Source organism: Micropterus salmoides, unplaced genomic scaffold (assembly GCF_014851395.1).
Source record: "Micropterus salmoides isolate LMB-PRFRI ecotype aquatic unplaced genomic scaffold, ASM1485139v1 Ms_hic_scaffold_2920, whole genome shotgun sequence".
Lineage (NCBI taxonomy): Eukaryota > Metazoa > Chordata > Actinopteri > Centrarchiformes > Centrarchidae > Micropterus > Micropterus salmoides.
The window spans coordinates 1-16,643 of NW_024042174.1; the positions used below are offsets into that span (position 1 = coordinate 1).

The window sequence follows — 16,643 nt, forward strand, 5'->3', positions numbered from 1 at the left end:
CAGCAGCTAGTTAGCTGCGGTTAGCCGTTACTTTAGCTACAAGTAACACTTTCTGTTCTTCAGCAACGTCCAGAAATCTCTCAGAGTTGAGGCAGAGCAGCCGGGGGACTTTAATGTTAACTTCATGATGCCCAACAGTTACAGTGTTGCCTTTGTAGACAGCGGCGGACGCAGGCAGTGAGGCAGCTGACTTGCCATGTTGCCAGAGGAGCTGTCAACTGCGTGTATGAGCCACAGAACTAAACTTATAGAAACTCTGAAAAGGCTGGTCGTGGAGACCTTTTAATCGTCCAAGATCTAATATTGTAAAATCGCCCAGCCCTAATTCATGTGTCAACAAATCTGGCATTTGAGATGATCAGTGTCAGCCTGATTGATCGGCAGACTGATTTAATCAATCTATAGTTTGCAGATAGTTTTTCTCTTTTTAGAATTTATTGGGATTTTAATATCCCAAGCTGTGCCACTTAGGTCACTGTCCACCATCATTGTTTTGGGACAACATTAATGCCAAATGGGATGTCATCATTATGGGTAGTGTCTTGACCTTTTTATATTCACATCTTTTCCTGACAGCTGGCAAACACAGAAGAGTATGTGGATGGAGCATTGGCAGGTCATCTTGGTGAAGTGCTTATCAGGTATGTTGTAAACCTAAAATGTAATTTCCTCTTTTTTCCATAACAAGTTCAGTAGAGGCTTCTTATTGAATTACTTTGGTGTACATTTAGTTGAAAAAGGTTATCTAAAATAAGATCAAGGGACTTTGCCAGGAAAGCATCACACAAATAAGTTTAGATATGTAGCAGCAATGAAATCTGGCTCAGGAAAGCAGAATCTGATTAAAATCTGAGCAGTTTTATTTGCTAAACAACAATGCAGAGTTGTTTTTATGGCTTTAAGATTCCAACTGCCTAGTTTAACTTGTATTAATAGTTAGCATGGCACTTTTCAAAGATGACAGTGGCAGGGGAGCACTACATGATCTACCCGTTGTTCTTTTTCCCTGCTGCCAGTTGCAACAGTACTGTGTGCTAACAGGTTTATTTCATACACACAGGTGCAATAATGTTTTGTACATCAGAGGTGTAGAAGAAGAAGAGGAGGACGGAGAAATGAGGGAGTGATGTTGGTGAAGAAGATTCCGCCTGTTTTGTCTGAGTGTGATTTGTACCTCGTAGTTGAGTCGATGTGTTTTCACCATGTGAAACAAATGAACGATTGGGTTTGTGGTTATTTTTCAAGCAGTTTTTCTTTTTTTTTTCCAATTTCTTTCAATTGTTTTTTTTTTTTACTGTATGTGAGGCCAATTTTATGTTGTGACGTTGTGATACAGACACAATAAATGAATATACCCTTTCTTAAAACCTGATTGTTGTGGTTTATGCATGTGATATCTAACAAAACAAACATATTTCTCTTTAATTATTACTTAACACTGCAACTACAGAGATCTCTGATGTCTGTGGCAGAAGCACCTCCCCTCTGTGTGCACTTTAAACTCTGCTCTCCTTGACAAATATTTGCCTGTTCCCAAACTAGCTTAAAGCCAGTCAGTCTGAAGTAAGTGTCTCTGCCTTGGATGAATCAAAATGTCTAGTAATTACAGCCTATTGGTGAAGAATGCCAAACAGTTGGTTCTGATCTGCAACAATGGAGAGAAGTACTTGACCAAACATGGGATGCAAAATCTTTGTGTTATTGAAAATGGCAGTGTAGTGATCGGGAGGTAAGTTTTCTAAACCACAATTTAAGAGAGAGACCTGGGAGTACTTTATACTATGAGAGAAGCATGATTTGAACAGTGAGGTTACTGGTAGTTACCAGGCCAAATAACTTTGTTGTTGAAGAAATGTTGCGCAGATAACTAGTTCTCACCTATGTAGCTGCACAAGCAATATCTGCAAAGCTTGATCTGAAGGTTGTGAAGGTTTTATGTATATATTGTGCATGCTAAAGGATTGTATTTACTGCAGTACAGGAGTCATGTGAAACAATGCACAATGGTGGCCCCTACAGGTTGTAGTGACTCATTACACCCTGACACAAATAACTGGATGGATGAAAACTTGACATTGGTATTGATTTTATTAATGGCACAATTTCCTAAGCAGTTGGGCATTTACATTTAATATTAAATTAATTACCTTAAATACTTGTTTTAAATATTTGCAGCGGTTGAAAAAGTACTTAAATCATTTTACTTAGTTAAAAGTTCTACCACATTGTGAAAATACTCCACTTCAAGTAAAGTCCTGCATTCAAAATCTTTAGTAAAAGTAAGTATTAGCAGAAGAATGAAAAGTAAAAGTACTAATTGTGCAGTTAAATGTTTGCTGTCAGTGTTTCACTATTATATCTGATGATTTTGTTGCATTTTACTGATCGAGAGATTTAAGGCAACTTAAATATGGCAAGTTTTGTGGCAATGCATTTTGCAGCTAATGGTTTTTCAACCAGTGATTTTTTTTATTATTAAGAAGTAATAATTCTCAAATCCCATGAAGGAACACTTAATCTTTCAGTTTAGCAGGAAAAATTTAAAACCACCAAATACAGAGAGATACATGGTTTAGACTGGACAGGAAGGGTATAAAAAAACGAATATATTAAAAATCTGAAGCTGTCAGACAAATGTAGAAAAGTAAAAAGTACAATATTAGCCTCTGAGAAGTAGTGGAGTGGAGGTTTTAAGTTGCATAAAATAGAAATACTTTAGTAAATTACCTCAGATTTCTACAGTATTTTTCAAAAATTATTCTCTTTATTAATAAGATATATATCATATTTACTTACCACTAGTGGGGCAACAAATGTAAAGTTTGGCATGATGGTGGTTCTAGATGAAATTCCATGTTGTGACAAAGGTTTGTCTGTACGGTGGCCATTTTAGAACATCTCAGGCTCAGCTTTCATTAGTCTAAGCTGGACTTCCAAGTGAATGTTGACATGAAAGTAACTAATTTCTTTGCGACAACAGCGATGGGCTGATTAAGGCTGTGGGACCTGCTGAACTCATCAGAGCACAGTATTCAGAAGAGTCATTTAACAAAGTAATTGATGCTACAGGAATGTGTGTCCTGCCCGGTGAGTATCACCTGTGGTTTATGTTTTTTGCACATCTGCTCAACAGCAGCCTACATGGACTGTCAATACAATCACAAAATACCAGTGATTAGCATTTCAAGAAACGTGTTGTTTCAGGGTTGGTTGACGCCCACACCCATCCAGTCTGGGCTGGAGACAGGGTGCATGAATTTGCAATGAAGGTAAATCGTGTTTTCACCATTTTTTAAACCTTAGCTTCACAACTGCAGCTAAGATTTCAATGAAATGCATGGTAATCTTGCAGCTGGCAGGTGCCACCTACATGGACGTCCACCGGGCCGGTGGAGGGATCCACTTCACGGTGGAGCACACTCGAGCCGCGAGGTCTTTTGAGCTGCTGGCCTCCCTCTGCAGCCGGTTGGTCCGGATGCAGCGGGCTGGTACTACCCTGGTGGAGTGTAAGAGCGGATATGGCCTGGAACTGCAGACTGAGCTGAAGATGCTGGAAGTGATCGAGCAGGCCAGACAGAGCTTGCCCATCAACATCTCCTCAACCTACTGTGGAGCCCATGCAGTGCCCAAGTAAGGACCATCCTCAAACTTCTCTAATTTCACATCACATCTTGAAAAATAGATCTTTACCATCCTTTTTATTCAGGGGGAAGACAGTTGCAGAAGCCACAGAGGACATCCTGCAGGTTCAGCTGCCACGGCTGAAAGAACAGATGTCTGCTGGGACTCTCAGAGTCGACAACATAGACGTGTTCTGTGAGCAGGGAGTGTTTGACCTCAACTCTACTCGCTCCATCCTGCAGGCTGGCAAAGACATGGGCCTCAACATCAACTTCCACGGAGATGAGCTTCATCCTATGAACTCTGCTCAGGTATCACTTACCCCTGAAGCTGTATTTATTGTGTTTTTGGCCACTTGGGGGACACGAGCTTAAAAATATCTGTCTCTGATGTATTCTGTTTCTAATATTTTGTCCACCCTATTTATATCAGTGAGGGTAGACAAATTTTTTTTTTTTTATTTAGACCAGCTACAGCCTCCAAAATGACCTTATATTAGCATAAACATCTCTTTAAAACAGTTTTGACAAAAACTGGAAACTACATTTTAACCTTAAAACAGTTAAATTGATGAAGCAAAACCAGTTTTGTATTTTTTATTTATTCCACACATTCTTCTTCATTGTCAAAATGTTGTGCCTACATTACCAACAATTAACCTCAGTGAGTATGTGTGTGTCAGCTGGGTGCAGAGCTCGGAGCCTTAGCCATCAGTCACCTGGAGGAGGTCACAGACGAGGGGATCGCTGCCATGGCAGCAGCAAGAACTGCTGCAGTCCTTCTGCCAACCACAGCGTATATTCTACGGTATTGTGTACATTTACTCAAGTACTGACCTACTTAGGTAAACGTCTGAGGTAGATGTACTTTACTTGTGTACTTTTACTGCTACTCCACTACAATTATAAAGCTTAAGTTACTAGTTAGGATACTTTACAAATACATTTTTAGCAAAACCCATAGAGCATATAAAATATGATGCTTTGTTATAAATTAAAACACCAAACAGTTAGTTAGTTACAAAAGTAGAGCTGGAGCTATCAATTAAACAAGTCAATTGACAAAAGGATTTGGCAACTTTGGCTATTAAACATTTGAGTTTATTATTTTGGAAACTTGGTTGTGCCGAAGTGTCCAGTCTGTGCTGGGAATGCAAGTATATCCTGTGTATGAAGAAGAGCACATGTTAGGTAAACCTGCCACGTGTTGAATGTAGATACGTTTCCCATGTCTTATTACAGATTACACCACACAACTAGTTTGATAATTGATAAAAAACATTTCATGGTTCCAGCTTGCCAAAAGGGTGTATTTGCTGTTTACCCTTTTGATTATTTTAATAATCTTCATTTATTTTTAAACAATTTTGGGCTCTGGGAAATTGTGATTCTCACTATTTTTTTTTTCAAACTAAACAATCAGTTAATTGAAAAAAATGAAATAATCATTTGTTGCAGTCTGATACAAAATAGTATAAAATTAGTTCCAACTAACTACAATGCTTTTACATTAATTATGTATCATAATAGAAATTTAATGATATATAATATCACGTGACATTTTTCTGCAAAAGTACATAATACTTTTTTTTAAAAACCAAGTATATTTTCCTGATTAAAATTATGTACTTTTCTTAAGATTTAAAATGTAGGACTTTTATTTGTAATGGAGTATTTTCACAGTGTGGTATTAGCACTTTTGTTCAAGTCAATTTACTTAAGTGAATACTTCCTCCACCATTGTTTAACAATGTTTTTAATGTAGGCCTATTTATAGTGTATTGTATGTACTTGGTACATTTTATTTCTGTGTGTGCATCTTTTGTGTAATTGTGGTGTTTATTCTGATCCTTGTATGTTTTATCTTGTGCCCTGACTGCAAGTCAAGTTTCCCACTGTCTGATAATCTGTGTGTGTGTTCAGGCTGCCCCAGCCTCGGGCCAGAGACATGTTGGAAGCTGGAGTTATTGTTGCCCTCGGCAGTGATTTCAACCCCAATGCCTACTGCTGCTCCATGGTGAGTGCAACAGGACAGGTGTGAGGTGGAAGGGTGAAAAGCAGAGGAGTGGTGCATGATGGTAACAACTCATACTTTCTATCCTCTTTATATTTGTGCTGTCCTCTCTGTCTTCCTCAGCCGATAGTCATGCACCTGGCCTGTGTCAATATGAGGATGTCCATGTCGGAGGCTTTGGCTGCAGCCACCATCAATGCAGCCTACGCCCTTCGGTGCTCCCACACACATGGTTCCCTGGAGGTCAACAAACATGGAGACCTGCTGATCCTCAACACCACACGGTAAATCAGGACAGAAAAAGTAGTCACGATTGACATCCACAGAAAATAATTTATTTTTTGTCCCATGTGCAATGGTGGAAGAAGTATTCAGATCCTTTGCTTAAGTAAAAGTACTAACCACACTGTGAAAATATTCCACTACAAGTCAAACTACTGCAGCCTGTTGCACAATCTCTTTGTAAATTCAAACTAGTTAAAATGTAAATTAGTTTGTTGTGATTTATGCATTACTAAAATAAAAATTATGCATTACTAAAAAGCAGTTGCACCACAGAGATAAGTTACAACAAAACTCTAAGTAACAAGCAAATACGTACTCATGCCCCAGGGTAGGTGTAAATCATAATATGCCACAGAATTATACTCACTAATAGTAAAACATCTGTTTTTCTGGCCCACATCATCATTTTTCATAAATTGCATGCCGTTTTGCACCACAGTAATCCAGTAGATACCTTATTTATTGATATATTTCAATATTGATCTAGCTCACTCTACAGTGAGCTACGATACCAAGTGGCAAAGGCCTGCCAGAAAACTAATGGGCATGGTAACCATGACAAGAGAACAGTGATCGTTGATTGGCCACTTGCCTTAGTTACAACTTTATGTTGACACTAGTTAGGTTCTGCCCCAAGTAACCTTGCTGCAAGCAATTTTAGTAGCGGATATAGTTTCAAACTTACTAGTATTTACTAATAAGTCTCTAGTGTTACTTAGGACAGAACTTACACATGGCTGGTGCAACCCAGTGCTGCATTCAAAACCTTAAGTAAAAGTATATTGTATGATAGTATTATTGGCTAAGTTTACTAAAAGTATCAAAAGTAAAAGTACTTATTCTGCAGGAAAATGGCAACTATATACTGTTGAGTAGTTTAATCTATAGCAATGCATCATATTCTTTAAGTCATCATCTCTTAAAAAAAAAAAAAAAAAACCCCAGCTGTTTTCAGGTTTGCTGCAATGCATGTTGTCGGTTCATGGTAAAAAGAATCAGAAGGTATATCAAATCTGGCTTTACTGCCAGAGATACAAACAAGTCAACCAACAAGGATCCTCTTTCATGAAAGGTTATAGCTAATATGGTGACAGTGTCATTATTATTTGGTATTTTAGAAATTTATTTTTTGTTTTCATACCTCTGAGCGAAATATTGTCCCTCATGCCAGAATTCAAGCTAGAATTTTATGCCTCAAATACCTCAGACTAAAGTGAACATCACTAATCATTAATTAGATCTAATAAATCAAGAGAACAGCAGATCTAGCAGAGCCTTATCTATTAAGAGCCATGTATCTAAGACAGTCTGTGAAACCCCAAAGTTCATTTATTATTACACTGCTGCCGGCATCCTGTACAAAACTCTAGCTTTGTATACTAATTGGGCATTTGCAGGATTTTTGTATCCATTACTTTAGCATACAGGTTGAGTAAGAACATAGTCTTAGTGATAATAGTAAGAGTGAATAAGATGTTTGATAAGATCACAAAATGCTATATGCAAATTTCACCTTATATAAGTAACGCTAAATCAACTGATTTAACCTTTACTTCTAACTAAAATAAAGTTTAAAAAGAAGTTTAACTATTTATATTAATGTATTAATTAGAACTTAGTATGCTTTTTGTTGTCATTACAACAGCATCAGCTTGTATAGAGGTTTTATTCTTACAAACTAGTATGGCACACGTTAAGTATTTACTGTTTTTGTATGTGTGTAAAACTGATCCTCTGTTTTTTTTGTGTAGATGGGAGCATCTGATCTATCAGCTGGGAGGACATCAGGAGCTAATCCGTTATGTTGTCATCAAAGGCAACGTCGTCTTTGATAATGACAGAACCATGGATTTATAATCAGAAAATAATCTGCTGACTGATTCAGATAAGTAAAGGTACTATTAATAATACTGATCAGATAACGACATATATTCAGCTGTGATTTTAAAGGAATACTGTGTCAGGAAAGCAGTAGCTGTGCTGTCTAAGTCCTGGAGTCTGCGCTGGTTTCACCAATTCCAGTATTTATGCTAAGCTAAATGGCAGCTGGCTGTTTATATTTAACCCATTGGAAACATGTTAACTGTTGATTAAAACCTGTCTCTCTATTCATGTATCTGTTTCTGTAATGTAGAGCACACACACGTTCTGTCAGTAAAAAGCATTTTAAGTTATCAGTTATTCTATGACTTCAGCAAGCAGAGGAATTTCATTATTACCTAAGACACAGGTAAAATATTTGCACCTCAAGTGATCAAAGAGTTAATTGATTTACCCTTGTTGACATTTGAAATGACCAGATGCTCACCCTGTTTTTATCTGTATAATCAAAGAGCTGGGGTTTGACAATCAGAGAGAAGGCAGATACCAAAAATGAAGAGTGGAAGAAAACAAAAGTCACGAGTCAGTAATTATCACAACACCTGAATCAAAACACTACCACAAATTATTCTAACTTTTATAAAGAGTGCTTTTATTGAACATGTTAGTACACAATGCTTTTAATAAAAATCTAAATGGATCCATACATTATATTTTGATAATTATTGCTTTCAACAACCAAACAAAACTATTCTCAATTTTTTCTCTCTGCTCTGATTACCAGAGGCCAATCCTCATCACAAATTATAATGTGATTTTAAAAAGCAAAACAAAGGAAAACTAGTTCAATTGCTATTCACAACAATAAATGGTGGATAGATGAAAATGTGAGATAAAAGACTGCAGTGTAACACAATAACTGGCTTATTTTTACTATAAACAAAAGGTGAGGGGTAACACATATGGCCGACTGATATTTTATGTAACCAATTTTGACAGTATGACCCCGTTAATCCCATCAGGCTTCATACTTCTTCCCTGCTCGGTGGATCTGTTGGTAAAGCGTCATTGAGAAAGCCATACCAAGGAGCTGGGAAAACGACAATAAACCCATATTAAAAACAAATGAACTAGTGCTGTTTAAGACTTTGTGTAAGTGCTACATAAAGAGTAGCTTACCTGTATGACCAGCACACACATGGCGATGGTTCCCAGAAGATGTTTGTTGTCATCCAGCCACTCCTCTACCTTATCATAGCAGCCCTGAAAACACCGTAATTAGGAAGGGAGAAAAAAGTACTGAATATCAGAAGGTATTCAACTCTTGCTTTCATTGTTTCACTATAGAGTTTACAAAACTACATTTTTCTGCTTATGTTTAGTCTAACCATTTGAAATCCGCATAGACTTAAGGTCTTGTTTAACACCAAATAACAAAACACAGACTCACACTGATGTTTCATGACTTGTTTGTTTTTTAATCTTGTGGTGTCTTTTTAGTTTCACAGACACTGACTGTCGTAAATGCACACCAGGTGAAAAGATGTTGGTTCTGACACAAACTTCACCAATAAAAAACAAACAATAACTGCACCCTCACCTCTGGTGATATATTCCCACTCTTTAAACCATCAGTAGTCTTTGTCTTGCAGTGACAAAGACTTCTGTTGGTCTAAAGGGCAGTTACAAATAATTCAAGCTCCTTGTTCAAAAGGAACCATTTCACATTTTGGAAATCTTAGCTTATTGGCTCTCTTGGTGAGAGTTGGATGAGAAAATCAATACCACTCGTGTCCATAGAGTAAGTTTTAATCTACAGCCAGCAGCCTGTTTAGCTCAGCATAAAGGCTGGATAGAGCTACCCTGGGTCTGTCTATAGGGGGAAAAAATCCCCCTATAGGCACCCATAAAGGTCACTTAGAGGTGCTAGTAGGCCGACAGTCAGTGAGTCTACCTGTTTCCCCCCACTTCCAGTCTTTGTTTTATGCAAGGCTAAGCTAATCAGATAATCTCCTGCTGACTGTAGCTTCATATACAGCATACAAACAGGATAGTGGTATCAACAGAAAGCAAATAATCATATTTCCCAAAATGCTGAGCTATTCCTTTAGAGTTAATAGAACTAAACAGAGTAGAACTTTAATACCAATTTTAAGACTTTATAACCACACAAACTGACCCGCGTCCAGAACGTATTGGAGGCGTTGCGTCCACAGCCCTGGTAAAACTGCTGGCAGCAGCGGTCAGGAACCACGTTGTCATGCAGGGCAGTGTACCAGTCATTGTGGTTGTTGACTCCACAACATTGCCACTAGTGCACGGGCAGGAAAGAAGGAAAACAGTAATTTTATATAACTGCATAACAAACACAATTTAACTCTGAGGTTATAAAATGCATTACAGGGTGATAATAAAGTTAAAGTTGGATTATAAAATGAAATGGCAAGAAATAACTTTAAAATATATACATATAAAACAAGCAGAGGACTTGTTTTGCTATCTTAAATTAAATTAAATTTTACATCCATATTTCTCTGTACTTTTTCAAGCCTTTAAAGGGACTTTCCTTTCATGTGTAATATACCTCTCCCTGTATGGTGTTCCATGCATCCCTCAGCCCGGCGTTGTTATCTGTGTTGTATAGCACCAACCCTTCTTTCAGGTCCTGTCTGGCATTTTCACTCACCTGGGCAAACAGGGGTAAAGAGGTGGATTATGGGATATATAGGCACACACTCACAGCAGGAGAGGACCATTAATAAGCGAGTCTTACCTTGTCAGTGTAGACAAAGAACAGGATGAGGAGGATAAGTTCGGCCAAGAGGATGATCAACAGAACAATGAAAAACTGAAGAAAATCGTTGGACAAAGAAGAAAAGTGTCAGATAAAGCTTCAACATGAGAGCGAACATGCATGATACACTAAACTCAAATTTGTGTCGATGCAAAACATTGTAAATATGAGCTCCCTGGTTAAAATTATACTTCATCTGAGCATTTAGAAGTAAATTGCGAAAATTAAACATGAAGTTTGGCAGTGGATCTTGACTTTTGTCTTATTACCAGTACAATAATACCTGTAGCAAAGTTTCACAATATAATGTTGCAATGTTTAAATGTCACACTCCTCCTAAGTCACGCTGCTCAAACATTAAAAATTCCAACACAACATGACTAAAGAATACTCAAACTAAAACTGATAAAATAAAAACAGTGATGGATGATGGGTAGTATACTCACACTCAGCAGCAGGCACTTGTTCTCTTTGATGGCTCCAAGGCAACCCAGGAAACCAGTCACCATGATGACGCTGCCGAGGGTGATGATGAGGTTGGCGGCGGAGATCGACGGGAAGGAGGGCGACAGGGTGGCAAAGCTGCCCTGAGACACCGACAGCCACACGCCGACGCCCAGCAATCCACACCCACCCAGCTGAAACACAAACAGGAAACTTAGAAACTTCCTGCTGATTAATTGATAACGAAACCCTTTAATGCGTTTGCTGATCTTCCTGCAGATTTACGGTCACAGCTAAAGAACATTTTCTCACTCAGTGTGTGTGGAATAATTACCCAGAAGATCAGGTTGAAGAGGAAGAGCATGTATTTAACGCAGCAGATGCAACCACGAGCCATGATTGAATCGACAGACACTGCAAGAAAACGATTTAAAGAGAAAACATGAAAAGACATTCAAGTTTAATGAAAGGTCTCTTACACTGGCCATATGTTTAAAGGGTAATTTCTGTATTTTTAAATCTAGGGGCTGGGTGATACAGCCAAAAATGTTGTCATGATAATAAATTTCACATTGTTTGATAATAATAATTATCACAATAAAAGGTCAAATCATTATTTCTTTCAGGTGTAAAGGCTGATTTTTGCTCCTGAGTAAAAGTTGAAGAAACAAAATGGTTAATACTGGTTTTAAACTTTTCTTTATGGTCAGAATATGACACTCCATAACAGTGGATGCCAAACAGTGAATCACTTCACAAATCTGAAGTAGAACATTCAAAACAATTATGATAAAATCTCTTTTCAACAAAAATGCACAAGAAAAATTAAGTAAAATCTTTTGCTGAACATGTGAGTAAGAGTTGGAGAGAGGAGTTTGCTGAGTAACGACAAGTCTTTCTAGTAGTTCCTCTATGTACACAAAAAACTCCTCTCCCACTCATGAACAACATGAGATATACTGTATACGCTGTATATACAGACATGTATACATGCATATACTGTACATAACCACTTCTTGTATTCATGTCAATATTTATTAATTTGCACTATTTTATTGGTTTACAATTTACAGAAACACTTGACTTTGGATGTTGTTGGTCATTGTTGCTTTTTATATTCATTTATACAAGGATTTGTATGTACATATAAGTTGTTTGTTTATTTTTACCTTTGGCTTTGGTGACCTTTGTTTTTAGCTATATACCTTTTTCTATCTTCCTATAAATTGTTCTTTTCCCAACACTGTGTGCAACATTAAAACCAAGTCAAATTCCTTTTATGTGCACACATACTTGGCCAATAAAGCTGATTCTGAGTCTATTTTTGTCTTTAGTCAAACATCAGCATTGTGCAGAGATAAAACAATTAATGAAAGCTACATTGAAGGCTACAAATATGAACTGTTATATAAAATCATGTCACAATAACTGGCTAGAAGTTAGTTTTTTTTGTGAAAGTGAAAAGGCATAAATGAATGCTGCTTTTGCAACATCTTTCATTTATTTCAGGTTGTTTGTGTCACCATGACCACAAACAAAACACCAGTTCACTAATCTTTTTGTTTCCTGTTACATCACACTAACAGTAAACATTTTTGTTCTCCCTGGAGAGTCATGCTGAAAACCACATCTCAGCAAGAAGGAGATCAAACTTACCACTTCAACTAGCAGGGGAACGGAGGAGCTCTAGTGGTGTACCTGTGACACACAAGTGAAAAACATTTTAACTGTACTGTATATTGTACACAGACTATCTCTGAAAGTGGTGCTTTAGGCCTAAAAAACAAAACTCAACTTTTATTCACCATGATCATGCAAAACAGGACTGGGAAGTGATATTACCCACAAATGTGCAGAACATGCTTTAAATGTAAGCAGCCACGCACTGCACAATCTAATTTTAAGTTTCTTGATTCTGACAGTTATGTTGGTAAACGCAGAAGTGAGGTTATTTTTTAGTCAGAAATTAATCTAATGATTGTTTTTTTTTTGATTTAGTGATTAATTGTTTAGTTGAAAAATAGATAACCATGTCAGTCATTATTCTCCAGAGCTTGTTTTATCCAACACATACACGCAAACACATTTATTTTACAATTATTAAAACAGAGTAACTGCATCCTCTAGTCTATTTCTAAGTTTATTTTTTTAAATATATTTTTTTATATAATATTATATATTTATATTTTTTTTACTTTGGATACTTTATCTAAATTAACTGTTTAGAATGTTTCTACATAAACATGTTATTTGAAAGCATTTGTTCTTTCTTGTTGTCAGTGTATTCGCAGAAGATGGTGTTTTGTAAAATAGCAGTGTTTTATCTTATGGGGGATGGGCCAGATGTTTGGCATGACACAGAAATAAAAAAAATTAACTAACAAAAGAATAAAAACACAGGATTGAAATGTGCCATAATTCACAGGGAGGTATTTAAAATAAGAATTTACCTAAACAACTGAAGGCTTTTTTGTTTATTTAAGTAAAAAAATCATTAATGTATAATAATAATAATCCTTATTTGTAGAGCACTTTTCAAAAACAAGTTACAAAGTGCTTTAACAAGTGTAAAGACAATAATACCCAAGAGACAATAATACAAAAAACAATACAATACATACATTCAGAAGTAAAACAATATTTTCAATGATGATAAGTTAAGAAACACAAAATGCTCAACACATTTCTTAAAATACTCTGTGAAATCCAGCTGTTGTATGTGGGATTATAGTCATGTGCATAGCTGCCTTTTTCATGCCCCTAGATCTATGGTGGAAGAAGTATTCCGATTCTTTACCAAAGTAAAAGTACTAATTCCACATTCAACTTCCACTTCAAATTAAAAGGCTTGCTTTCACAACCTTACTTAAGTATGAAAGTATTATTATCTAAATGTACTTGGAGTATCAAAAGTAAAAGTAGTCCTTGTGCAGTAAATGGTCCCTGGCAGTGTTTTACTATTAGTGCCCTGTGAGAACCACATCTCTCCAACAGCCCTGTTTTCAGCTTTGTGAAGATGCATTATTCAGCTGATCTCCGGAGTTTTACATAGTTTATGTAACTTTAGTACTAGGATAATTTAAATAATAGGAAATATCAAATAGTAACTTCATCCTTCAGTTTACAGAAAAAAAATCACAATCACTAAATTTGGAAATCCATGGTTTACACTGAATTTAGTGAAGTAGAAGTAAGTTGCATAAAATGGAAATACTCAAGTAAAGTACCCAAATTTACAGTAATACTTTATATTATAAAATACTTTATAGTAATTAGTTCCCCCACTGCATATAGTCTAGACTAGTCTAGGTGTTGCATTATTTTTAAATTTAAACTATATACTATAGATTATAAATATATGCAGATAACTTTATTTTATTATCAGACAGGCTTTCTTTGTCTCGACGTGACGTCACTGGACTGAACTTCAGTTTGCGGTTTTAACAAAAGTTTTGCGTTGGAAAAGGACAAAATAAGCAGCGTCGTCGATAATGCGTTAGTGATACACTTTCAATAACAAAACAAGTTGATGTTTGCGTACAGGCAACTAAATCACTCCACAGCGGCTCAGGTCGTGACTGTTTTCATGTCCATGGCCGAGAACGAGAGGAGGAAAGGAAACAGAGGGATAGTTTCCTACCGTCGGCTATGACCTGGAGTCCATCTTCCTAACGTCTCGAGTTTCAGCCGCGGAAACTTTCACATGCCAACTTTCTGCTGCTTTCCTCAAGCATCACCTGATATGAAGACATAAATCCGTCGGGTGTTAATTGTGCAGTGAAGTCGCTTTGAACTGTCGTCGATGGCTGAGAAGAAGAGGAGCAGGAGGGGGTTTCTTTAGAAAGGGCGGAGCTCAGCGGAGGACGGAGCCGGAGAGGAGGCGTGACCCTCGGCGCTGGAGAGAGGGGACCACCGGGCAACGACCCGGGCTGTGTGTCAATATGACCCATAAAAATAGGCCACATTTTTGTCTATTCTGGCTGATTAACAAGAATTTATAATGACACATCCACGTTAATCTACAACTGATTTTTACCTAGTGGCCAACTGTGGTACTGCAGCACAAATAGTCCTTGGTACAGAAGTGTCATCCAACGAAATGGGCCATTTCCAATTTGTACTAACAGCAAACTTATTTTTTTAACCTAACGTTAACAACTATGTTAAAACCTCCAAGAAAACATATTTTCCCACCTCAGTCTCGAAATACTTTTTATTCAGACATGGGCGCCATTCATGTACAAGTACACCCTTTGAGTAGTAATACAAGAAATAGATTTTAAAAATGTAATGTTTTCCTACTAGTGAAATGCCCTTTTTTGGAAACCATCAATAGAAAGTATGTATAAGCATACAGAATTCCAATAGACCCCTATTACAAAGGTCAGATCCCCAGACTCTGGGGGCCCAATAGCCTTAGGCTCACATGCATTTTAGTTGGTTTTAGTTGTTTAATTAATTACAAATTTGTTAGTGAATTTGCGCCACTGAAGTACAATATGAACTAAGGTCAGTGGTGGAGGAAATATTCAGATCCTTAAGTCATACAACACTGTAGAATACTCCATTACAAGTAAAAGTCCTGCATTTTAAAATTGAGCTCCACCTCAAGGAGCTAATTTTAAACTATTTGTTGGACTACAACTACTTATTATTTTGATTATGGATTGACTTGCAGTTTTTTTCTCTATTAATCAATTGATTCTTTGATTTGTAAAAAATCTAAATAGTGAGAATGGTCACAATTACCCAGATCCCAAAGTGACACCTTCACGATGGTTGTTTTGTCCACCTAACAGTCCAAACCTCAAACTTGTTAAAAATAAATAAAAAATATTCAGCAAATCCTGTCATTTGGAAGCTGGAACCATGAAATGTTTTTTGCATTAAAAATGAGAAACGATAATCAAAATAGTTTCCAATTATTTTCTGTCAGTCAATTAATTGATGATCATTTCAGCTCTACTTGTATAAACTGTTGGGTGTTTAATTTATAACAAAGCACACTATTTTATACTTTCTTCCTATGTTTTTTATGTAAGAATGTATTTTAATGTAACTAGTAACTTATGCTGCCATATAATAATAGTGGAGTGTGTTGTGGTGGCAGCCCGGCTGACGGTGAGTGTCCTGGTTTTTTCTACTTTTTATCAGTTTTTCTGCTTTTTCCCTCGGTTTCCTGTTCTCTGCCCGCCTCTCTGTGTTTTCTCCCCCGTGTGCTCTCTCTCCCTCTGCTCCTGAGCCCAGCCAACTACCTGCACCTGCAACCCATCATCCACCTCGTCAGCCTGCCACACCTGCCAGTAATCAACCTCATCCCAGCCTGTATTTCAACCCCGGTTCTCCACACCTCCTTGCTTGATCGTCGTTGCTCCATACCTGGTGCCACTCCTGTGTTCAGGCTTCCTTGTTTCTTGTTTTTCAAACTTACCCTGAGCCTTGTCATTGTCTCCCCTAACCTTGTCTCTCTGTTTGTTTCCCTCCCAGGTACACTCACCCTCGTCCTCCGCTCGGCTGGGCTCATCCACTGCCCACCCCCTTCGGACCTCCCTCTCGCGTCCTCCCTGTTCCCCTGCCTCTCCTCGCTTCCTCGGCCCGTGTTCCCCGGCTCCCTGGCCCCCTGTCTCCTTGGTTCCCCGTGCCAGTACTTCCCCGACGTCCTCCT

At 37.5% G+C, this 16,643-nt stretch overlaps 2 protein-coding genes across 2 annotated transcripts; one reads left to right on the forward strand and one right to left on the reverse strand.

Moving 5' to 3' along the window:
- The first annotated feature begins 1,516 nt into the window (after positions 1 to 1,516).
- LOC119882120 (probable imidazolonepropionase) lies at positions 1,517 to 8,093 on the forward strand. Its single transcript, XM_038692136.1, has 9 exons — positions 1,517 to 1,729; positions 2,981 to 3,087; positions 3,205 to 3,269; positions 3,353 to 3,630; positions 3,707 to 3,932; positions 4,304 to 4,428; positions 5,544 to 5,637; positions 5,758 to 5,918; positions 7,671 to 8,093. The coding sequence occupies exons 1-9, from the start codon at positions 1,593 to 1,595 to the stop codon at positions 7,774 to 7,776; spliced, it is 1,299 nt and encodes a 432-aa protein (XP_038548064.1). The 5' UTR covers positions 1,517 to 1,592; the 3' UTR covers positions 7,777 to 8,093.
- A 280-nt stretch (positions 8,094 to 8,373) lies between these two features.
- Positions 8,374 to 14,723, reverse strand: LOC119882121 (tetraspanin-9). The gene is made up of 9 exons (XM_038692137.1): positions 14,619 to 14,723; positions 12,635 to 12,676; positions 11,313 to 11,392; positions 10,981 to 11,172; positions 10,514 to 10,588; positions 10,325 to 10,426; positions 9,920 to 10,051; positions 8,920 to 9,003; positions 8,374 to 8,830 (listed from the first exon to the last, which is right to left on the reverse strand). Exons 3-9 carry the CDS (start codon positions 11,373 to 11,375, stop codon positions 8,759 to 8,761), a joined length of 720 nt encoding a protein of 239 aa, XP_038548065.1. The 5' UTR covers positions 11,376 to 11,392; positions 12,635 to 12,676; positions 14,619 to 14,723; the 3' UTR covers positions 8,374 to 8,758.
- Between the last annotated feature and the right edge of the window lie 1,920 nt (positions 14,724 to 16,643).